A 24,306-nucleotide genomic window follows, 5' to 3' on the forward strand; every position below is an offset into this window, starting at 1 on the left:
GCATGACACTCGGGAATCAATTAGCTATGAGTTTTTAACGTGCTATAATAATTGACAATGCAACCAACAAAACAGTCACCCAATCCCTTTTTATAATAAACGTAAGTTTAAAATGGAAGTGAGAGTGGTTTTTCTTCCACAGTACTATCCCTATCTTGCCTTTCATCTAAAGCAGGGATCCCCAACCTTGGTGACTTTTTTAAGATTTGTGGACTTCAACTCCAAGAAGGCTGGGGAATTCTGGGAGTTGAAGTCCACAGGTCTTAAAGTTGCCAAGGTTGGGGATCCCTGATCTAAAGAGCCTTAAATGTTTTCCAGCCCAGAAAAAGAGCGAAGTGTTCAAAGCCACCTTGATATTCCAAAGGAACTACAGAAATAAAAGTGATTATTTGGGTTTCGTTTAGGAATAGCTTCCCTAGTAGGACCAAATCTATAAATGGGCTCTAACTGGCATCAGGTTTCCTAATTCACCTACGATGGCCACCACACTGCGTGCTGCTCTTTCTACTTTGTGCCCTAAGCAGGCTTGTAGTAAAGTACAAGAAATGGTTCTGGTTATCTTGCCTAGCCTCCCAAAAGCCAGACTTTTGTGTCTCCTCCTACCAAACTTCCAAGAACATTTCTACAACTAATGGTGATCCTTGAATGTGAAGACCGAACCAGCCAGCCTCTGAGTGGGTTTCCTGACTGATAAAACCAGACACCACAGAAGATTCAGGGTTAAATTTTGTATCGTATGTTAAGGGTTAGGGTGAGGCCAAGACAAGATTCACCAACAGGCCCAACCCTGGATCTCAAGGTCTTCTATCAACAGGTGAAGGTGAAAGACTTGCGTTGCTCCTTCGCATTTTTTTTTTGCTGCTGAATTTGTGAGGCCACAAAATTATAGGTGAATTAAATTATGTTAACATTTGAGCTCGGGAAGGGTGGTGCTAGACGAATAGAAGCAGAAGCCGAAATCCACCTTGTGAGATTTCTTCTCTTTAGAAAAAAAGGCAAGCACACATGTTCACGAGAACAATGTCCTTTGCTGCTGCTGCTGAATTGCTCTCTAATTAGGGGATCACTAGCAACAAAGCATTTACACACAAAATGGTATTTGGGAACCTTAAGAGTAGATTAACCAGGAATTGTAAATTAGGGATTTTTGGTTGGTCTCTCACCTTGGTTGTTTTCTTGCAGTTTCATTACGCCAAATAGGTAACATCATCAGTGATCGCGTTACCTAGTTTGAGTAATGAAACATCTGCCAAACCCCCCCCCATCCCAAGCTAGAGAACAAGGACCCTTCATTTTAACCCTGAGCTACAAATATTTTACTTTGTTTGAAAAGCTGTATGCCAGACATGTCAAACTCGTGATGTCGCGTGACGTATCGGAACTTTTTCCCCATTGCCAGCAATGGGGTGGGTGCAGTCTCCTCATGACGTGTCCGGCCCACAGGCCGGTAGTTTGACACCCCTGTTGTATGCAATTATGGGTGAAGGAATCTGACAGTCACTTTGTGGACTTTTCTGTTATGCAAATTTTTCTATCTATATACTTAAGATTGAAAATCAACTGTAATTTGCTTTGATTTATCCCCGGTACCTTCCAACAGTTCCTGACAGCTTGTATTAGTTTCTTGCAGTTCGATCCAACAGAAAAACCTAATTATTAAGAATTAAGATTATGCTCAACGAGAAAAAGGACTGGATTCGATCAACTACTATTACATATTCTTGGAGTTTTCTTCAGTGGTTGTAACAGCTGTATCGGACACGAGATTTCATTTCTCCAAATGGAACTGTTGAAACATCTACCCAACCTGGTTTACTGGTAAAAATAAGTTTACTGTACAGAATGCATTCTCACCAATAAGGTCATTTCAAGCATTTGCAATACAAAAATGAGATAGAAAATGGACACGCCACAGACTAGGAAAGTAATTGGTAGGTACGCACTTTGACAAATGAAGGTTTCAACTACATGACCACAATAAGTTACACATACATTTTTCAAGCATGCTTTTCCATAAATAATTATTGGTGAGCTAATGACATCTATTTCACAAACTTGAAAGTTTCCACATATACATAGTAAGGTTCTGAGGAAGACTGCATTTTGACAAGTGCTGTATCAAGTGCACAACAGATAGTTTTTACTTTACACACCAAATATCAAGAAAATAATTTTTTGTTAGCTGCTATTTACAAACATGTTCTAGAATTTACAAAGGGGGAGACATATCTGAGAAATTCTTGTCCAGACAAGGAAAACATGTTATACAAATTCTTGTGCTCAGCCTAATAGATCTTTTGACTACAGTTTTGCTTTGTAAAGTTAGATTTCATCTTTCTAAGCAAAAATTATGAATAAATTCCTTTTTACTGAGGTATTTAATAAACTGGATATAGACATAAATGTCTGAATATTGAAATTATCAATGAGCGGCTCATTTTTGAAAACTATTGGCATTAATATAAATAAGTTGTGGAAAGTATTTTAAGACTGGAATGCCAGATATGAAAATTATCTAGAATGTACATCTACTGTAGAGTTCAGCTAAAAATATTTGTTGACTAAATATGTACTATGTTTGAATGAACTACTATGCTAAAAATATTTAGCAATAAAAGCGTTAATAGTAGGCCACATTTTAAAATTAGGATTAAATAGTGATGGAATAGAACTTTGATTCTCCCCAACCAGTGTAATCAGATTACTGATAAAGTCTTAATGAGCTTAACAAAACCTCTAGGAACAACTTGGGAAAAACATTATACCGGTAACAAGACATGCAAATTTGATCCTAACCTGTATCACCAAGTGTTATTCCAAGCAAATTCGAGAATTCAACATAGTCCCCTTCCATTTTTAATTTTATGTACATTCCTCAAAAGAGTAAAGCAATGGAAATAATTTCATTATTAGGCTTAACTGTAACATAAGTGGTTTATAAATGACTACGGGAGGCCTACTTTTTCAGCCAGGCTCCCCAAAGGCTAGAATCTCTTCTTACAAAAATGCATCCAACCATTTTCAAAAAGATTCAGCTTATCAGGACAAATTTACCTGTTTTTCCATGTCGTTATGTCAGAACCATGCTTTATTTGCCCTCATATACGAAAAGAGTGGCTTCCCAGTACATTTTTGAAAAGTCGCGTATTAAAAACTAAGGTTTACTCTTATGAGACACTTTTACCTTCAACCTTAATTCCCAAATACCCTTTAATCATGGAAGCAAATTAGGAAAGGTAAGCTATCCTGTTTCTTCTTTCAAAGGCAAATATTCAACTTCCTGATACATCATTCTGGAAATACTTTGCAAAGGGCTATGACATTTCACCAGCTAGGAGCAGAAAAGGACAAAGGCATTGTGTGCATGGAACACCGTGAACCCCACTGCTTAAGGTATCAACACAAAGTGTTTCCCATTATATAAATGGGTAATTGTTAGCTCCAAAAATATTCTAAAAAACTCTCAAGCATTTCATAAGCGTGTTTTTTTTAATTCACAGGGTATCTCACATGAAAGCACATATGAACCTCAAGTTATTTACATAGAAGTTAATGACTATCTTGATTTATTGAAAGGTACAAAAGTTCTTGCATGTTTATGCTAACCAAACATGATGTGAAATCTGTTAAATTTCATAGGGATCTAAACAATATTTTTTTTGTATTTTTTCTACAGTAGCTCCCATCAATTACCGGTTGTAAAAGAATATATTTCAGAAGTACTTCAATGTGCAAAAGTTCCCTCAACTGTTATTGCTTACTGGCTGATCTTAACACATCCTATTAATCCATAAGTTTTGAGAAGAGCTAAATATGCTTAACACTAACCACAAATGCCAGCAAATTTTTCACCAGCCCTGCCATCTTCCCCAATGAAGTTATCTTAAAAAGCACCTTATCTTAAAAAAAAGTGCTATTACTTAATGTATGTGTGGAATTAATTGTATTTAAAAATGAAGTTCCTGCCCACATGGCAGAGAGTTTCAAGGGTTACACTAGCAATGCTCTAAAACTGAGTTCTTACGAAACCACCCCTCTTAAATTTAAGAAAGCAACAGATTAAAAACATCAGCAATACAGTGACTGTGTCCTGGAGTAGATCAGTTACTGTGTATGACTGTGCTCCGAATGACTTGATATTTTCGTACACCAATCGCTGAGTATTATATACTATACACGGTGTAAAAGAATAAACCGGATTTCGGATATATTAATTTCTCAATGCCCATTAGAAAACCTCTGCTCTGATAAGGGATGCCTGATACGTTTTGCTGTTACGACAGACCATCTTCGTAAGAGCTTTAATTTTTTCTCAGACTCAAGTCACTGTTTGTTACTAGTGCTGACAGAGATGTACTTTCTGATGTATCTTCTTTAAGATTCAGGAACGATTCTCTGGTGATCTGCAGTATTTCTCTCAGTCCTTTGTTTTCCTGCTGTAGGCAACAAAATGATGCTTTTAAAGTGGCATGACAAAGTATTAAAACACTCTTCCCGTTCCCAGCACTAAATGGGTTGTTTCTCTTTCCTTAATGCAGGGGTGTCAAACTCAATTTCATCGAGGGCCACATCAGCATTGTGGTTGCCCTTGGGGGGCCGGGTGGGTATGGCCAGGGTGGGCGCGGCCTACTGGGTGGGCGCAGCTGGAGTGGGTATGGCCTACTGGGTGGGCATGGCCAGCTCTACATCGTTCGCATCAAGGGTGCCAAAGGGGGCCTGGGCAGGAGTGGGACAGATCTGAGGGTCTCTGGAAGAAGGAGGGTCTCTGGGCCAGGGCCAAGGCAGTGGGGGCCGTTCCCTCACTGTTTCCAGGATGGCTTCGGGGGCCACATGAAACCACTTCGTGGGCTGGATCCGGCCCCCGGGCCTTGTGTTTGACATGTCTGCCTTAATGCGTTCTTTCATCAAGGTTATCTCCACATTCTTCTACGGTCCCATCCCTTGAGGTAGCGTTGATGTCCCATCCTTGAATACCAGAGTACCAGTGTACTGATGCACCCAAGCTAAGCCTCTTTTACTAGAGGAGTTACTCATTAGAGGCCACGAGGGCACACAAAAGATTTTCTCAGGAAGATTTCAGCTTTTCAAGGGTATGGGAAACTATTAAAATTCAGATTATGCGGCAGATATACTTTGTTTTTAAATTCGAAACTCTACCCTCTCGTTCTGACTGTAAGGGAGGGGAAAAACAAAGGGACCTCGTGAACTGGTTGAGGCAACAGCACTTCATAGCCATGCAAAATATAGGTAGCCTCGACTTACATTTTGTTTAGTGACCGCCCAAAGTTACGACGGCACTGAAACATGTGATTTAAGACCGTTTTTCCTAGTTACAACTTCTGCAGCATCCCCATAATCATGTGATCAAAAATTCAGAGGCTTGGCAACTGACTCACAATTAAGAATGGTTGCAGTGACCAAGGGTCATGTGATCCCCTTCTGAGACCTTCTGACAAGCACAGTCAATGGGGAAGCCAGATTCACTTAACAACCATGTTGCTACAGTGATTCATTTAACCATTGTGGCATGAAAGGTCATAAAATGGGGCAAAACTCACTCAACAACAAAAAATTTGGGCTCAATTGTGGTCATAATTCAAGGACTACCTGTAGCTGTCATTTCCCCTGGAATTCAACCTAAGTCTAGACAGCTGGACTTGGAGTGGGATGCAGAGGTATACGTGAGCAAACGGTGTTTTTAGTTCAGGAACTAAATAGAAGTTACCAAGAACAGCATTTCTTCTCGCCACTCTGAGCAAACAAATTGAGAATCTGAACACCTATCTTTTAAAACAAATCTTTAATTATAAAATAGACACTGTTTTCCATTGTACATTGAAAAGTCAGCTGTGTTTATACTGAATTTATAAAAAGAACACTTCCAGATTACCCAATACAATTTATCTTCAGGTAGGCATGTGACTTTAACATTATCTTAATAATTCTTTGAATTCACTAGTTCAAAAACATGTATTCGTTTTTCCATAGTTTAAAACCTACCTCAAGCTGAAAAATACGTTCTTGTTCTTTGCAACCCTGCTGCTCGTCAATTTCAATGGCTTTTCGCATCACTGCTGCCATTTCTGTGATTTGGTCCACGTGTACTTGTAATTCCTAAATCAAGAGTAAAGTAACATTAACAAACAATACTTTAGGTTTTAAAATACCACCTGAATGCTGTTTTGCTGTTACAGCAGACCATATTCATAATCATAATGTGTAATCAATTGGGGAAAAAAAGCTAGTTTAATTTTTGGTTAAGTCTTATATTTCCTCCACAATAAATAGCTTTATAATAAATGGTTTTCAAGCCATTACATTATTTCTTGTAGATTGAATATTAGTTATGATCACAGAACCTATCTATAAAATTTTGAGCTGTGCGGATTTGAATTTCCAGAGTTCTTAGCAATGACCATGCTGGTGGAGAATTCTGGGAGTTGATGTCCATACAGTACATCTCTAAAGTTTTATAGAAACCATAGCTGAATATCATTGTTACTGTGACCCACCCAGAGGTGATATGGTGGGCAATACAAATTAAATAAAATCAATCAATATTTTGCTAGCTTTTTTTTAGATTTTAAGTATTTATTGGCTAATAAAGAAACCACATCCATGTCTATGTAATAGCTAAAGTGATCTACCAGGAGGGATGATCTTATTTCAGGGTGCCATGTCTGGTGCAAAGGATAGCTCCACAAAGATGAGCCCTGGTGGTGCAATGGTTGGAATGCAGTATTGCATTCTGACTCTGCCCTCTGCCAGGAGTTCGATTCCTTCGATCCTGATTGGCTCAAGGTTGACTCAGCCTTCCACCCTTCTGATGTCATTAAAATGAGGACTCAGATTGTTGGGGGCAAGATGCCGACTCTGTAGACCGCTCAAAGGGCTGTAAAGTATTATGAAGCGGTATATAAGTGTAAATTCTATTGTGATTGCTATTGATTCAACTACATCCTTAACAAAGGACCGGTTTTGATTTTGCAAATCTTCCTTCTCTCGCTGCCATTTTGCAGATCCAGAATGTAAAATTTGATTTAAGTTGTGTATTGATTTGTACCAAATTAAGACAACAAATCCAATCTGTAGTACCCAAAATAAAGCACAGTACCAGAAGAGATTTACATAAATATTAAGGGCATGCTACCTTGGAGTGCTGTTCCTTTAACTTCATTATTATACCCGGATCATCTTTTTTGCTGGCCATGAGCAATCTAAACATCTGTTCTCTATATTTGCTCATTATTAGTTCCAAGGCACACTGATGTTCTTCGAGAGACGTTCGGAGTTCTGTCAAAATACAAAGCAAATTTAACATGCGTGGGTATTTTTATTTATTAAATTTATATACAAGTTAGCCCTACATAAATACAAAAAAAACCCCTTCTACTTGATAAATAGAATCACACAGTCTTGATTGCCTTTAAGTATCTCGTGAAGGAAAAATTTCTATCTGTGCAGATAATTCAAATACTGTGAAATATATCAGCAGTTTCCAAAGTTTTTACTTTTATGGACTACTGCTACTTCATCATGAAAAGCTTATACGACCCCATGTAAGAAAACAGTTTTAAGTATTTTGAAGCATAGCATATGGCCAAAGGAAGTAAGAGAGGTTATTTAAAATGCAGCTATTTCTAATAATTAGAATAGTATTCACAATAACAGTTGGCAAAAAGGCTATTTAAATTTATAAAATATTATATTACAAAAATATTTGTAAAGCAAATTACATTGCAAATAATAAAGCAATGTACAGGTATTTAGTATCTAAGTCCTAAGTACTTGGGCAAAGACGCTTGCCAGTTCTGACAATATCCCTTGAACTCAAAAGGAAAATTTTCTTGATCCTATGTACTTACTGAGCGAGCTAGGAAAATACCTGGCTCCTTTAAGAAGGGCCAACACCAACCATAAGACTTTGCCTGCGTTTGGCTCTATTGCTGCATACTTCCAATGCCATGTTAAGAATGATACATTAAAATGTGTACAAAATCATATTATTACATTAGCTCTCCGCTCCCGACATGCATACATACTAAAGCACCAGAAGTTGGAAATAACTGCAACAGATGCTTCAGATATTTTACTGGCTTATGCACATCATAATAGGAAGATGTACTGATATATTATCGTAAGCTATTAAGTATTTGGCTATCCTAATAAAGCATGCTGAATTTTAAAGAGAAACCTTGGACTATTTTGATAGTAAGCAGGACTATTCTTAAACTGAATGCTTATTCACCTTTATTTTCTTGTTGTAGTTCTCTGATCTGTCTATTTTCCTGCTGGATACCCAAGACCAAGGAAGACCGAGGCCTATGTCTTGCTACTTCATTAAGTTCTTGAATTTCTTCCTGGTACTGAAATCATAAAACAGACAGAATGGCAAAAAATTATCAGACATCTGGTATTAAAAACAAAGATGATCTTCAATTTCAAAACATTTTGATACAGTATAATTAGACTATGAACCCATAAATCTTTGTCTTTATAGTTTTCAAATGTGAATTTAAAAGCTGAACATTCTGAACAACTTAACCATAAAATACAGAATATTTAATTTTTTCATTGAAATAAAATTCTATTTCAGTAAAATTGAACTCACTAAAATGTCTGTCTGAAGCTTCTTGTGAAAACATTAGCATGCTGCAATCATATTACAAATTATTGTTTGTCATAAATATTAAAAATGTTGCAGCATTTTAAAAAATACCAAATTTACCACTGCAAAGGTAAATATTGTAATATTGCTTAAAATTAAATGCAAAAGAAATAGTCTACAACTTTAACATGTTCATCTGGCACCTTCACTAATTAAGAGATGGGCAATAGGTTTTAATGGTACCATTTCAGATGTTAGAGAACAGGTTTTAACTAATTCTAGATTATGTTATGCTTGTACTGCTGTTCATATTTACATTCTTGGTTCATAGTAATAATTAAGAAAATCTAATCAGGGCAAAAATGCAAAATAGGTTCTCTGTTTGAGAGTAGATACATGAGGATTTGTAAAATTATGAAATATTATATAGTAACTGAACTATTGTTTTAAAATGTCAAGCTTTGCACTCTTAAAAAGTGAAATGCCGTTTTTAATCGCAATGCTCATGCAAAAAAGATAACATTCAATACCTTATAGCCTTATCAAAGTAAAAAAGTATAGAACCGAGCATTTTGCATTTTTAAGTCTTAAAATACCATAACGAAGCAGTCAGCTTCTGAATAATAATTAAATGAGAAGAGAAACCTGTTTCATTGCTTCCACTCGTTTGTTGAGATCGGTAGTTTGCTCAATGAGAGCTTCTGCTGCAGTGTCATGCTCTCTTAGTCGCTCCACTAATGCTTTGGCATCAGCTAGGGCCTTCTCAATTGTGCAACTCATTTCTAAAAATTAAAATAAGATGCTATATAATATCAGCTATCATTCCACTTTGTCAGAAGCAGTGTAAGCTGCCTCACATCCTGAACATGCAGACTGAGTGAAGTACGAAAATGTACAAGTCCTCTTCCTTTTGTTACATGTCCTTTACAGTATTATCCTACATCAAGTATCTCGATGCAATACAGAAGCAAGATTAAGGGACTTGCAAGTCAAGTTCTCCACAGGACTGTCTTAATTTATACCACTTGTAAATCACAGTTTGTAAATGATATTGCCATGTTTCCAATCTGGATGTCCTGTATTTTGATTAAGAATATTAACCTACATATTCTGAAATTTATGTTGGGAGACCTCTTAATTTTTGAAACAGTATTGCTGGGGTGTCAAACTATCTGGACCGAGATGCTCTACGTACAGTCACTCATGCGCTCGTGACCTCCCGGTTAGACTACTGCAATGCCCTCTACATGGGGCTGCCCTTGAGGACCACCCGAAGGCTTCAACTGGTGCAGAATTCAGCCGCGCGAGTTTTGATGGGAGCTTCCCGATACTCCCATGTAACACCTCTTCTCTGTGAGCTACATTGGCTTCCGGTTGCCCTCCGGGTGAGATTCAAGGTGTTGGTAATGACCTATAAAGCCCTAAATGGCTTGGGTCCACACTATCTAAGGGAACACCTGCTGCCGGCATCATCTTCCCATCGTCCTGTGCGCCCCCACAGGGAGGGCCTTCTTAGGGTACCGCCGGTTAATGAATGCCGGCAGGTTATTCCCAGGGGAAGGGCGTTCTCTGTGGGTGCGCCTGCCCTATGGAACCAACTACCCACAGAACTTAGGACTGCCCCCGACCTTCGCTCATTTTGCCGGGACCTGAAAACTTGGCTCTTTGATCTGTTTGGTCCAGACTGTAGGGTTGTTAATTTAACTTGGTTTTAGATTTACTCTTGGGGCTTGAATTTAATTTAATTGTTTTAATTGATTTTAATTTTTGTATTTCATGGTTTTAACTGCCCTGTAAACCGCCCTGAGTCCTACGGGAATAGGGCGGTATACAAATCCAATAAAATAAATAAATAAATAAATAAATAAATAAATAAATTTCACTGAGGGCTGCATCAGCATTGCGGTTGCCCTCAGGGGGCCGGGTGGGTATGGCCAGGGTGGGCGTGACCTACTGGGTGGGCGTGGCTAGTGTGTGTATGGCCTACTGGGTGGGCGTGGCCAGCTCTACATCGTTGGCATCAAGGGTGCCTATGGGGGCCTGGGCAGGAGTGGGACAGATCTGTGGGTCTCTGGCAGGAGGAGGGTCTCTGGGCCAGGGCCAAAGCAGTGGGGGCCATTCCCTCACTGTTTCCAGGATGGCTTCGCGGGCCGCATGAAACCACTTCGCAAGCTGGATCTGGCCCCCGGGCCTTGAGTTTGACATGTCTGCAGTATTGTATAAATATATATGCCCCCTGGCGAATGAGGTATCTTTATTGACAATGTATACACCAATAACAATGTAAAAAACCTTTTGCACCCTCATAATACAACATCAGATACAACATCAGAATCAGAGGAAAGTTTAATAAGTTTTGATTTCACAGAAGGAATCTACTGCTCGTAGTTATTGTACCCTCGCTAAATGGTGACACTGGTAAAATGCAAAAGCAATTCAGGCCGCCCTTTCCTGTTCAGAGGTATTATTTGTCACGAAGCAGCTGCAGCAACAAGAACCTACTTTACAAATTACCCTGATAATTTAATACTTCCTGTCTGACACACATGGAGAGTTTTCGTAACAGAAAATGAAATGATAAATGAGTCTTTAAATAAAGCTCCTAAATTAAAACATAACCATTTCTGCAAAGTTTTCTTACTGTTTTTAGATGTCTATTGGTTTTCTGGGTCACCTTGTTTAGAAATTAATTCTCTTCAATGATCATTAATCACTTTCTCTAACCTAGAAAAATCTGAATATCAAATCTATAGGGTGGCCTTATCAGTATCACTCAGCATACTGCATAGTATTTGTGAGCTAGGTGAAATAGAGATGCAGCCATGGAGGGAAGCCATTATTGGCTGCATCTGAAATTAAACGGGAAGCCAAGAAACTGTCACAGGCACCAAACTACAATGACATATGCAAAATGTAAGCTGTGTTGTATCTGTAATCACAACATTTTGAATAATTTCAATTAAGGATCAGGGACAACACTTGTGAGTAAATTACACCTGCAAAGGGCTAATCATCAACATTTCCTGGGTGCCTGAATTTCGAGGCGATAGTACATTTTGGTAAAAATGAACATGTTGCTAAAGGCTAAGTCCTGGGTGCTCTCTGAGCTTGGTGGTTTTCTTGTAGACATCTCATTACACAACTAGGTAACATATCAGTGCTAAAAGGGAGGGGTGAGGTTGATAGAATGGAAGGGAAGGAGGATTGTGGGGTCCTTGGTGCTCTCTGATCTTGATCTTTTTTGCAGATATCTCATAACTCAATTAGGTAACATCCTCAGTGCTGGAAGAGAATGAGATGTGTGGAATGGTGGAGGAGGAGGAAGAGGAAGAGGAGGAGAACTGTAGGGCCTTTGGTGTTCTCTGAGCTTGGTTGTTTTCCTGCAGACGTTTCATGTCCCAAGTAAGTAACAGCATCAGTGCTAGAAGGGAGCAGGCTTTGTTCTGTTGGCTTGCCCTGTCAATGTTGGTGGGTGTCTTCTTGGGGGTTCCTTGATTAGGCTATTGCTTAGAGTTGAAATTATTTGTTTAAGTTGGTAGCTCCTTGACTGGGGTTCATATTTCATGACCCAACTAAATAACCACCATCAGTACTAGAAGGGGGGGGGGGGTTTGTGGAGAGGAGGAAAACTGTGGGGTCCTTGGTGCTCTCTCTGATCTTGGTTATTTTCTTGCAAATGTTTCACTACAGAACTAGGAAGCATTATCAATGCTAGAAGTGGGTTTGCAGGGAAGAGAATAATAATAATAATAATAATAATAATAATAATAATAATAATAATAATAATAATAATAAAATAATAATAATAATAATAATAATACCTTTATTGTCAAAGTACATGTGTACATTGAGATTAGCTGAGCCTCCCCCCCCCCGTGCTCTCTCCCCCCAACACACAGTGACAACAAACCCTCCATCCCACCACACTATGTGAACCAACTACACCACACACCGGCCTCCCAAGTCAATTCTGCATAAGACTATGTCCCATTTAAAAGCCTAACAGCCCACGGATAAAAGCTATTTTTCAGCCTGTAAGAAGAAGAAGAAGTAGAAGTAGTAGTAGTAGTTGGAAGGGATCTTAGAGGTCATCTAGTCCAACCCCCTGCTCAGGCAGGAAACCTTATACCATTTCAGGCAAACAAGAGGAAGGACAAGTAGGTGGTGCTTCTGAGGTTGGGTATCTTTTTGCAGATGTCTTATTACCAAATTAGGCAACATCATCAGTAATAGAAGGGAGATGGGTTTGCAGGGAGGAAGAGGACAGAGGGGTCCTTGGTGCTCTCTTGAGCTTGGTGGTTCTCTTGCAGACGTTTCATGACCCAACTAGGTAACAGTCAGCACTAGAAGTAGGAGGGGTTTGTGGAGGACGAGCTCGTTGTCCTTGATGTTTTCTGAGTTTGATGGTTTTCTTGCAGACCTTTCATGACCCAACTAGGGAACACTGTCAGTGCTAGAAGGGAGAGGGGTTTGCAGAGAGAAGGGGAAGGGAAGGAGGAGAAGGAAGAGGACGATTGTTTGGTCCTCGGTGCTCTCTGAGCTTGGTGTTTTTCTTGCAGAGGTTTCATTACCCAAACTAGGTAACATCATCAGTGCTGCAAGAGCGGGGTATGTGTGTGTGTGTGTTTTGCTCTGTTTACCCACAGTGCCAAAAACTAAACACCCAACGAAGCTCAGGAAAAAGTATAAAACGAATAGGCCTAAATATCCAGACAACACACTGGCAAAAAAAAAAGAAAAAAAAGCGGGGGATGAGGGGACACCCAAGCCCCGTTGAAGGAGAGGAGAGGAGACCCAAGAGTTCTGGGTCGAGCTCGGCCCACCTCCCGCCGGGCCCGGCGTTGCTCCCTCAGACCGGCGAAGGAGCCGGGCCAAGACGGAGGAACTCCCCCAGGCAGGGCCGCCCCGTTTCCAGGAGAGCCCCGCGGCCTGAAGGGGAGAAAAGCGGCGGCTTTTCTCCCCTCAGGAAGCGTTTAACGGCCTTCCGAACCGCCGCGCCCGCGCGCCCACCCCGCCAGCCAATCAGAGCGCGGCTTTGCCCCCCTCTCTCTCTCTCTCTCTCGCCCCCCCTCCCGCGCGCATCCACATCGGAGGCGAGTGCGCGCGCACCCAGCCAGAAGAAAAGGGGGGGGAGAAACACGCACGCACACACACACATACATTAAACTTCTCCTCACCGATGGTTCCAATTCATTCCTCTCCACCGGGAGGGCGCAGCGCAGGCGAGGATGTGGAAGGACGCCGGCGGCCCCGCCGCTTCGCCGTCCGCCTACCGCGTCGCCCCTTCACACGGCGGCAGCTCGAAGGACAAGAGGAAGCGGCCCCGGCCGGCCGGGCGTCCCCATGAGGCAGCGGTGAGGTAGGTACGCGCGAGAAGCCGTTCGCCGCCACAGAGCGCGAGCGAGAGACGATGCGGGCGAAGCCAGTTATCGCGAGATTTGGCTTCTTTTCTCTCTCTCTCTCTCTCTCTCTCTCTCTCTCTCTCTCCCCCTCTCTCTCTCTCTCCCTCCCCCTGCCCTGCTCCCTAGGTAATGAAATATCGCGAGGCGGGTTGTTTTTGTTTTTGTTTTTTTTTGCTTTTTTCCCTCCCTCGACGCTCCCTCCCGGAGGAAAGGCGGCAACTTTGTCAGGAAACATCGCGAGGTTTCCTAGCCCTGAAAAGAGGCGGGGAATTCCCCAGCCAATGAGGGTTTTCGCTCCAAAGTCTCGCGAGATGTCAGTTTCCTCCTCATACTCTCTCTCTCCCCCCCCCCCAGTTATTTACCCGAGAGTGAAAGATGCTTAGAGCGCAGGCGCGATCTTCTCCGTTGAAGTAGAAGAGAGTCTTGAAAGTCAAGAGTGGCTGCTGTAAGGCAACATACGATGCTTGTGTGTGTGTCTGTGTGTGTGTGTGTGTGTGTGTGTGTGTTTTATGGGCGGGTCGTTAGGGGTTGAAAAATACTGGTGGGGGCTCTTCTTTGAAGCAGGCTTCCCACGTGCCATCTGGGTTGCAAAGGGGAGCAGATCCTGGGAGGCCCCAAAAGTGCTTTTTTTTTCCCCAAGAGGCAACTGGATTTTCTTGCTTTTCCTTTGAAGATGTTTGGCTTCTCATCCAAGAAGCTTCTTCATCCATGACCTGGATGACTGAGAATCTCCATAGACCAGGGGTAGGCAACCTTGGCTCTTTTAGGACTCGTGGACTTCAACTCCCAGAATTCCTGAGCCGGCATGGCTCAGCTTGGAAACCTCTCCCTTTCCCCTCAGCGTGGCTGGCTCAGGAATTCTGGGAGTTGAAGTCCACAAGTCACAAAGCGGCCTAGGCCAGGGATAGGCAACCTTGGCTCTTTTAGGACTCGTGGACTTCAACTCCCAGAATTCATGAGCCGGCATGGCTCAGCTTGGAAACCTCTCCCTTTTCCCTCAGCGTGGCTGCCTCAGGAATTCTGGGAGTTGAAGTCCACGAGTCATAAAGCGGCCTAGGCCAGGGGTAGGCAACCTTGGCTCTTTTATGACTTGTGGACTTTTTAAAAAGTGGTGAGTATGGCAGAAAGCAAGAATCTTTTTGTCTGCAAAGTAACAAGAAAATAGTACATCGTTTTGTAAGGATTGTCAGGATATTTAATAATCTATACCAGGGGTAGGCAACCTTGGCTCTTTTATGACTCGTGGACTTCAACTCCCAGAATTCCTGAGCCACCACGGCTCAGCTTGGAAACCTCTCCCTTTTCCCTCAGCGTGGCTGGCTCAGGAATTCTGGGAGTTGAAGTCCACGAGTCATAAAAGAACCAAGGTTGCCTACCCCTGCCATAGACCATGCAGAATATAAAGCTAAATTTAGATTCCTATGTCTAGAAATTCTGATAAAATGTCACTTGAAAATTCCTCTAAAGATTCCGAGATGCTCTCAACATGAATCCCTGACTAGTCTCATGAAAAAGCATCATAATATATTGTGAATAGGCCACGGACCGCTAGTGGGCTGCGGCCCACAGGTTGGGAACCCCTGCACTAGACTAGAAGTGGCTGTTTAGAGTTTTCTGAAAGCAGATTTTTTTAAAATTTGTCTATGGAGATTCTCAATCATCCAGGTCCTGATTGTCCGAAAAGAGCTTTGTCAAGAAGCAACTGGACTTTGTTTTTCTTTGAAGACATTTAGGTTCTCATCCAAGAAGCTTCTTCAGCTCTGCATCCTTTTAGAAAGTCGTTGAGGCCACCTGGATGTCGTCAGGTTCACCTGAGTGGTGCAAGTGGGTTGTGGAGCCTTCTTGGAACTGCTGAAAGGACTTTTGTAGACCGGAGATAGATGATGTCATATCCCTCCCCCTCTGTTGAAAGACGGCTGTTCAACATAGGAAAACAAGATTCAGCAGTCCATCTGCATTTAAAAGACAAAGGCCACTCTTTCGAAGACAACAAAGTCCACATTTGGGACAGAGAGTACTGCCAGTTTGAAAGAGGGGTCAAAGAGGCCATCTATGTCAAAATTTAACCCTGAGGACACAGACAAACGCCCAAGTGGTCTGAACAACTCTCTTCTTGTTGTTGTTGTTAGTTGCGAAGTTGTGTCCAACCCATTGCGACCCCATGGACAACGTTCCTCCAGGCCTTCCTGTCCTCTACCATCTTCTGGAGTCCCTTTAAGCTCACGCCTACTGCTTCAGTGACTCCATCCAGCCACCTCCTTCTCTGTCGTCCCCTTCTTCTCTTGCCCTCAACCTTTCCCAGCATTAGGCTCTTCTCCAGTGAGTCCTTCCTTCTCATTAGGTAGCCAAAGGATTTGAGTTTTAGCTTCAGGATCTGGCCTTCCAAAGAGCAGTCAGGGTTGATCTCCTCTAGGACTGACCTGTTTGATCGCCTTGCAGTCCAAGGGACTCTTGTGAGTCTTCTCCAGCACCATAGTTCAAAGGCTTCAATTCTTTGGCGCTCAGCCTTTCTTGTGGTCCAGCTTTCACTGCCATACATTGCAACTGGGAAGACCACAGCCTTGACTATACGCACTTTTGTTGACAGGGTGATGTCTCTGCTTTTTAGTGTGCTGTCTAGATTTGCTATGGCTTTCCTCCCAAGGAGCAAGCGTCTTTTAATTTCTTGGCTACAGTCCCCATCTGCAGTGATCTTGGAGCCCAGGAAAATAAAATCTGTCACTACCTCCATTTCTTCCCCATCTATTTGCCAGGAATTGATGTAGATGCCTACAAATTCATGTTGCTCAAGAAAGGTGAAACATACACCACACATATTTAAAAGAGGTCCGTAGGTTAGTAACCGTGTAACACCAGGAATACTTCAATCCTGGAACATTTTCAGAAGCTCATGCCTACTGCTTCAGTGACTCCATCCAGCCACCTCGTTCTCTGTCGTCCCCTTCTTCTCTTGCCCTCAACCTTTCCCAGCATTAGGCTCTTCTCCAGTGAGTCCTTCCTTCTCATCAGGTGGCCAAAGTATCTGAGTTTCAGCTTCAGGATCTGGCCTTCTAAAGAGCAGTCAGGGTTGATCTCCTCTAGGGAAGAACTCTCTAAAAGAATGCAAATGATCAGCTGTCTGCAAGGAGTATAAAGCCATTCCCCACCATCCAGTCAGAGCTGAAGAAGCTTCTTGGGTGCGAAGTGAAACGTCTTCAGAGAATAAACAAATTCCTGTTGCCTCATGAAAATGCACCTGTGGACAACCATGACCTGGATGACTGAGAAGCTCCATAGACAGATCATGGGAGGAAAACAGCATTAGTTCTCCTCCCCCTGATTGCTGCTTCCTTCTTTTGATTATTTTATTCTGCACTTCGATGGACGTGCTTATTTCATTTGTGCCTTTCATCCTTCCCCATTTGTTGTGATTAGCTGGGATGGCTTGAAGGGTGTCACAACTGAAGCACATATGGGTAGTCCTCGACTTCCAACAGCTCATTTAGTAACCGTTCAAAGTTACATCATTGGGAAAAAACCCAACTTATGACAGTTGCAGCGGCCCCGTGGTCACGTGATCAAAACTGACTCCTATTTATGACAGTTGCAGTGGCCCCAGGGTCATGTGATCCCTTTCAGTTTACTGAAAAGCAAAGTCAGCGGGGAAGCCAGATTTACTTAACAGCCATGTGACTAATTTAGCAATGCCGTGATTCGCTTAACCATCCTATCAAGGAAAGTCGTAAAAATGGGGCAAGACCGGCTTCGCGAACGCCTCGCTTCGCAACAGAAATGGTGGTCGTACGTTGAGGACTACCTGTCCCCTGAAAAACTTTGCTCCAGCCTCCGTGCACCAAGTTCAGATCCTGCAGGGGGGGGAGGAGCAGCTTTTTTCCAAAAGGAAAAGGGAGAATGCTGTACAGGTAATCCTCGACTCAAACCAATTCATTTAGTGACCGTTTGAAGTTAACGACGGCACCGGTAAAAAAGTGACTGACAGCCGTTCTTCACACTCGCAACCGATGCAGCCTCCCCACGGCCACGTGATCAAAATTCAGATGCTTGGCAACTCGACTCGCATTTATGACGGTCGCAGAGTCATGTGATTCCCCTTTTTATCACCTGACGAGCAAAGTCAATGGGATAAAGCCAGATTCCCTTAAGAGCCGTGGTGCTAACTGAACAACTGCAGCAATTCGTTTAACTGTGGCGAGAAAGGTTGTGAAATGGAGCAAAACTCACTTAAGAAACGTCTAGCTTAGCGAGAATAATGTGGGGCTTGGTTGTGACTGTAAGTCGAGGACTACCTGTGTGGCGTTTCCCCCCCCCCCCCCAGCCTGTTTAACAACCATCTTGCTCAGCAACTGCAGGAAGTGAGGAAGGGGTCTTGTCCAGGGTCTGTCCCCCTGCAGCAATTGCAGATTTGTCTCCCAGAATCCGAGCCGTGTTGATGCCAAGCCACGAAACCAAAATAATCATGCAAAAGGACTTGCCTAAGTCAGGTTGTTTGAAGTTGTCAGGATGCCTCTGCAGATGCTCATAGTCTGTACTAACTTTGAGTTTTTGCTCCGTTACTCCACCCTGAATGCAAAGTCCATCCTGCTTGAATCCATTCATCACCTATTCCCATAGGTTTGCAGGACACACAATAACAACAAATCTTATTTTGTTTAGCATGTTGTGTGGAACAGTAGGAAAGCTGTAAGCTTTAAGGAATGTGCAAGGCGGAACACCAGGAAGTCTTTGTGATGTTATTTTGGTGAAGGTTAAATAAATATATATATATATATTCAGAACTTTTTTGAATTATGTTACCCTAAGATCACAACAAAGTGTTCATTGAACCTGTCTAGTTGTAGTTCAACCTGTCCATGGGGTTTTCTTGTCAACAATCAGGAATCAGTTTGCCACTGCTGCATTCCAGGATATGTGTGTGTGTGTGTCTCTTTTCTGCTGGGTTCACAATCTAGGAGCAGGAAGTTGTAGCACCTGGCTGACCTTAGCTGACCTCAGAAAAGCCAAGTGGGATCAGATCTGCTTAGGACATAAAGAAAGAAAACATAAAAAAAAATCCTGGTGTGTTTTGTTCTTTTTTGGTCAATACTGGCATCTAATAGTTCATGGAATTCTCTTACGTCAGTTTGGAACATAAAATATGAATACATAAGAAACAACAGGATCGAACATATCTTAATAGTGAAATGAAAAATTGCCCAGTTCAAATTCAGTGGGTATAGAACTGTAACTTAAGAATGTAAAGTATTATAAATATCTGAAAACCTAACCAGATAGTTTCGTATCTTCATTTTTGTGATTTCTCTCTCTCTTTCCCCCTCCCTCTCTCCCTCCCTCCCTCCCTGCAGTGCAGTCCTTTTGGTTTAATTTTGTTTAAAGCATAATCTTTTGTGTGTGTAAGAAGCTGTCTTACGCAGAGAATTTTCAATGTTGTCGTCATAGTATCACCTTCTATGTTTAATAGCCTAGTTTTTAATTTATACAGCGTTTGCCTAAATCTTTCATTTAATTTGTTGCAGAAAGAAAATGAAGCTTTTCTCGGAGTCACACAAAACAGTTTTTGTGGTAGATCACTGTCCATATATGGCAGAATCCTGTAGACAACATGTTGAGTTTGACATGTTAATAAAGAATCGGACGCAAGGAATCATACCGCTTGCACCCATATCCCGATCGCTCTGGACTTGTTCAGTGGAGTCCTCCATGGAATACTGTAGGATAATGTATGATATATTTCCCTTTAAAAAACTAGTAAGTAACAATTATTGTTTATAAATAATAAGGTTTTGTAAATAAGAGGTTCTCTGCTACTTTTCTAGTTTGTACTTCACGCTAAGTCGTGAGTTTTGGTCACCATGATAGTTGAACGTTATATTCACAATCAGAGTAAGTCAAATCCCCACGAATCAAATAAGGGTTTAATGTGAAATATTGATTCTGTATAGTAACATAAGGCAATGTATACCGGTAGTCCTCATGACCACAATTGAGCCTGAAATTTACACTGTTAAGCGAGACATTTGTTAAGTGAATTTTGTCCCATTTTACGAACTTTTCTTGCCACAGTTGTTAAGTGAATCCCTGTAATTCTTAAGTTAGTAACACGGTTTTTAAATGAATCTGGCTTCCCCCATTGACTTTTGCTTGTCAGAAGATTGCAAAGGGGGATCACGTGACCTTGGGAAACTGCAACTGTCATAAATACGGCTCAGTTGCCAAACATCTGAATTGTGATCCCATGACCGCGGGGATTCTGCAACGGTCTTTCTTAAGAGTAAAAAACAGTCATAGAAAAGTCGAGGACTCCCTGTATTTATTTTGAGTTCACTGGAATGCACTTTTCATTAATTCAACAACTGAGGATTCTAATGTAACATACTGTACATCTTGCATCTTTGCTATTTAGACAACTTGCCCTGCACACTTTTTAAAATACAAAATTGTTCAGGCTCAGTATTAAATTGGAGTATATTTAAATATACACAGTGGAAAATCATGCCACTGGAAGCTTAGTTCATAACACAGTCCCATCCATGTTTTCAGTAAAGCAGGCTCCCAAGGATTCTGGTTTTTCCCCCCCTTTTCTTTTAATTTTTACAGTCAAATTGGAGCTAGGATATCAGGTGCTAAGTGCCAACAATATGGAGGCCATTTCTGGCATTTTTCCCCTTCCAGTTTTTGCACAGATGCATTGACTATACCAGGGGTAGGCAACCTCGGCTCTTTTATGACTCATGGACTTCAACTCGCAGAATTCCTGAGTCAGCTATGCTGACGCTGGAATTCTGGGAGTTGAAGTCCATGAGTCATAAAAGAGCCGAGGTTGCCTATCCCAGGACTATACGTTCATATAATGTGCCAAACCATAGCAAAGAGATAACAGACCCCCGTTATCCTTTTACCTCCCTCCTACATTTACTGGGGCGGGGGGGAGCGCGCAGCATATCCTTCAGGTCACGGTTGACTGCAGGGCTGACAAGTATGCTGAGATTGCAATCTAAAGAATCCGGAAACATTCTTAATTGATGATTTCAATTTTTATAGCACGTTCTTTGACAAAGCCTCATAAAGGTATTCCTGTGAGATTAAAACGACGTCCGGGCATTTTTATTTGAACTGTATGCTATTATATAATCTGGCACAGGGGTTCCCAGCCGGGGGTGCGAGACGATACTCCAGGGGGTGCGAAAATTTGGGTTTAGCAGTTTCAAAATTATAGTGTACATGCATAACCAGCTACTACTTTTGCAAGGGGTGCGAGAATATATCAAAAGAATTCTAGGGCTGCGTGGTATAGAAAAGGTTGGGAAGTGCTGATCTAGCATACGCATAGGACATTTATCAGCTGTCCCATTTGAAGGCATAAGATGCTGCCTTGGACTGAAATTTTAGGCAATGTATTGATTGACTCTTCTCTTTCACATGAGGTGGTAAACTCTTCCTCCAGTAACTTGCGATGGGGTTATCTTTCTTAGAAAGATCTCAGGGTTACACTTAACCCACTTTTACTGGGTTAAATTGTCTCGTAATTTTGCATTTGTTGTTTAATTCTTTTTTAAATTTTTTACTCTATGTTTTTTTAATTTTTATTGTTGTGAGCCTCCCTGAGTCCTCAGGGAGAAGGGCGGAATATAAATTTAATCAAATCAAATCAAATCATGGATATATTTGAGCAATGTTGGTTTGCCTCATTAAACCTTTACCTACACTTTCAGGTGAACTTCATTGTAAGCGATTCTGGAGCAAATGTCTTAAACTCGTGGAACCAGGAAGACCAAAACTTGCAGGAGGTAAATTAAGTCATTCGGAGTCCACACAATTGCATTTACTTCACCATAAAACAGACAAATGTTTGTTTGGATTCAGACAGAGACAGATTCTACTAAAATCAAAATTTAGGTCAGCCACAGCTTAAATTCAGCTAAAGAACTAGTTGATGAGATTGTAGTACTGAAAGGGCATCTGCAAGTGGAAACAGTCCCTCCCATTCAGTCTGATCTGTAGAGGTTGTATATCCAAAGCAAACCTCAGACGCACATTTATGAAACCCAGGGAACTTACGATTCTCCCCTCCCTGTCCCATTTTATTCTCTCAACAATTCTGTTGAATACATTTAAGGTGAGGTACATTGACTAGCCCAAGATTATCTGCTGCGTTTTATGGCCAAATGATAAATTCAACTCATTCTTGCAGAAATATACCAAGTTATAAAATGATGCTTTTTTTTAAAGTAGTGAGACAGTTTGGTTTTTCCTAGTGATACTGTAGTCCCATCAAGTTTATTTTCATTTCTGTTTCCTGTTTAGTTTTATGGGGCAAACTGGTTGGTCAGCAAGGAATTATTCCATTTCTGTTTCATAGAGCTACGTATTGACCAGTTGGCTAAGTATTTATCAACAGATTGAGAAAACGTTTGTCAATCGTTTGCCTTTTCCTATCGTAGGATATCAACTGTCATTTGAAGCAATGCTTCGTAGAGTTTGGTCTGTGGTTGACCAACTTCAAACATAGTCTGTACGCAGTTCACATGAAAATATGCAAGTCACTTAACTGTACATTCATTTCTTGTTTCATTTTAAAAAAAGATTACTGTACTGAAGCAAAACAAATAGCAATAGCACTCAGCCTTATATACCGCTTCAAAATGCTTATACGGTCCTCTCCGAGGGGTTTGCAGAGTCAGCCTCTTGCCCCCAACAATCTGGACCCTCATTTTACTGACCTTGGAAGGATGGAAGGCTGAGTCAACCTTGAGCCGGTCAGGATCGAACTGCTGGCAGTGGGCAGCGAGTCAGCCTGCAATGCTGCATTCTGAACCACTGTGCCCCCACGGCTCAAATGTTCTCTCCCCCGCGGGGGAAGCCCCATCCCAGAGAGCCAGTTGCTATTCTTTAGCCTGGCAGGACGTTTACCAAGTAGGGCTTAGGAAGGCATAGCTTTCGGTTTGGAGAAGAAGGGATAGGAAGAAGCGTTCCTGTTCAATTAAAATCTAAAGAAAGAGTTTTAAATCCAAGGTAGCTTCGTAGCCATTTAAATTATACAGGAGAAACCTTTCTCACTCGTAATCTGTTTCGCTTTAGAAAGGGAGAATGGTGTATAACCAAGCTTATTTCTTTCTTGATCAGCTCATGGCCGCTCTGGCAGCCGTTGGGCCTCCCAATCCTCACGCGGACCCAGAATGCTGCAGTATCCTGCACGGCTTAGTGGCAGCCGTAGAAGCTCTCTGCAAAATTACCGAGTACCAGCACGAAGCCAGGACCTTGTTAATGGAGAACGCCGACCGGGTGGGAAACAGAGGGCGGATCATCTGCATTACTAACGCGAAGAGGTTTGTGGACAACCCCCCCCCTTTCCTGTCATGTTACGGTACCAGTCTTGGGGCTAAGCCACCCCCACCCATGTTCTGATTGGTCTGTACCGGTGGTCCTCGACTTGCGACCGCAACTGAGCCCCAAATTTCTGTTGCTGAGCGAGACAGTTGTTAAAGTGAGTTTTGCTGCGTTTTACAACTTTTCTCGCCAGGGTGGTTAAGGGAATCACTGCAGGGGGTTAAGTTAGTCGCATGCTTGGTAGGCGAATCTGGCTCCCCCCTCCTCCTCCCCCCCCTGCCCGATTTTGCTTGTCAGAAAGTCGCCAAAGGGGAATCACATGAGCCCAGTACACTGTGACGGTCGTAAGTATGAGCCAGTTGCCAAGCGTCTGAATTTTGATCGCGTGACCCTGGGGGATGCTGAAATGGTCGTGAGAGAAATGGTCATAGGCCACTTTTTCCAGTGCCGTTGTAACTTCAAACAGTGAACTGTTGTAAGTCAAGGACTACCTCTATGTGACTGAAGTATTAGTCAGTTGAATGTGGCCGTTTCCGTGTCTCAGAGCAGATTTGGGGGGGGGATAACATTCACCTCGGAATCAAGCTTGACTCCTTGGGAAGATACAGCTACGTCCGTGTTGTTTTCCTGACGCAATATTGAAGTGGTGGATTCATCATCCAAATTGTCTACTAAGGAGGATATTTGTTAATACTGAAGACCACCAGGCTTGATTAATTTGATCCTGAATCCGCAGAAACATTTCTCCATTAACTTTGGAGTCAAGTTATAAATTAGTAATAAAAGTATTTGTTAAGGTGAAGTCTCCCCAGAGTTGAGCAAATTACTGGTAATCATACTGACGTGATGTTTCTTTGGGAATAGAAAAAAAGCATTTTACCATAGAGCATTCCCCCCCCCCAGTTTTGCAGATCAGGATAAAACAGTGGCAAAACTGTAATGAACTGAAAACTTACAGCTTTTAGATTTAGA

The 24,306-nt window shown here is 41.9% G+C and overlaps 2 protein-coding genes across 5 annotated transcripts in view; one reads left to right on the top strand and one right to left on the bottom strand.

The window, feature by feature from the left end:
• Positions 1–1,773: 1,773 nt before the first annotated feature.
• Positions 1,774–14,025, bottom strand: FGFR1OP2 (FGFR1 oncogene partner 2). Of its 3 annotated transcripts, none has more exons than XM_083366366.1 (6): positions 13,786–14,025; positions 9,254–9,390; positions 8,249–8,366; positions 7,151–7,293; positions 6,001–6,114; positions 1,774–4,433 (listed from the first exon to the last, which is right to left on the bottom strand). In XM_083366366.1, the coding sequence occupies exons 2-6, from the start codon at positions 9,386–9,388 to the stop codon at positions 4,302–4,304; spliced, it is 642 nt and encodes a 213-aa protein (XP_083222492.1). In that variant the 5' UTR covers positions 9,389–9,390; positions 13,786–14,025; the 3' UTR covers positions 1,774–4,301. The 3 variants fall into 3 exon arrangements, with proteins under 3 accessions (XP_083222492.1, XP_083222490.1, XP_083222491.1); XM_083366364.1 differs by having other exon boundaries at positions 1,774–4,436; XM_083366365.1 differs by having other exon boundaries at positions 1,774–4,436; positions 13,769–13,995.
• The window catches only part of INTS13 (integrator complex subunit 13), a 31,481-nt gene continuing 20,908 nt past the window's right edge, over positions 13,734–24,306 (top strand). The window contains exons 1-4 of one of the 2 annotated variants that reach the window (XM_083366270.1): positions 13,734–13,967; positions 19,524–19,755; positions 21,720–21,794; positions 23,131–23,333. In XM_083366270.1, coding sequence (XP_083222396.1) covers positions 13,837–13,967; positions 19,524–19,755; positions 21,720–21,794; positions 23,131–23,333 — 641 coding nt within the window. In that variant the 5' untranslated portion in view covers positions 13,734–13,836. Of the gene's footprint in view, positions 13,968–14,378; positions 14,456–19,523; positions 19,756–21,719; positions 21,795–23,130; positions 23,334–24,306 lie in introns of those variants that run through there. The other variant, XM_083366271.1, reaches the window with a different exon arrangement.

This window comes from Vipera ursinii (assembly GCF_947247035.1).
Source record: "Vipera ursinii genome assembly, chromosome: 6".
NCBI lineage: Eukaryota > Metazoa > Chordata > Lepidosauria > Squamata > Viperidae > Vipera > Vipera ursinii.

Excerpts from the sequence above, each read along its gene's own strand:
- FGFR1OP2 (XM_083366364.1), bottom strand. The coding sequence starts at position 9,388 with ATGAGTTGCACAATTGAGAAGGCCCTAGCTGATGCCAAAGCATTAGTG. Across the intron at positions 8,367-9,253 it reads GAGTGGAAGCAATGAAACAG|TACCAGGAAGAAATTCAAGA; the intron begins GTTTCTCTTCTC and ends TTATGATTTCAG. Across the intron at positions 4,437-6,000 it reads AACGTATTTTTCAGCTTGAG|CAGGAAAACAAAGGACTGAG; the intron begins GTAGGTTTTAAA and ends TGTTGCCTACAG.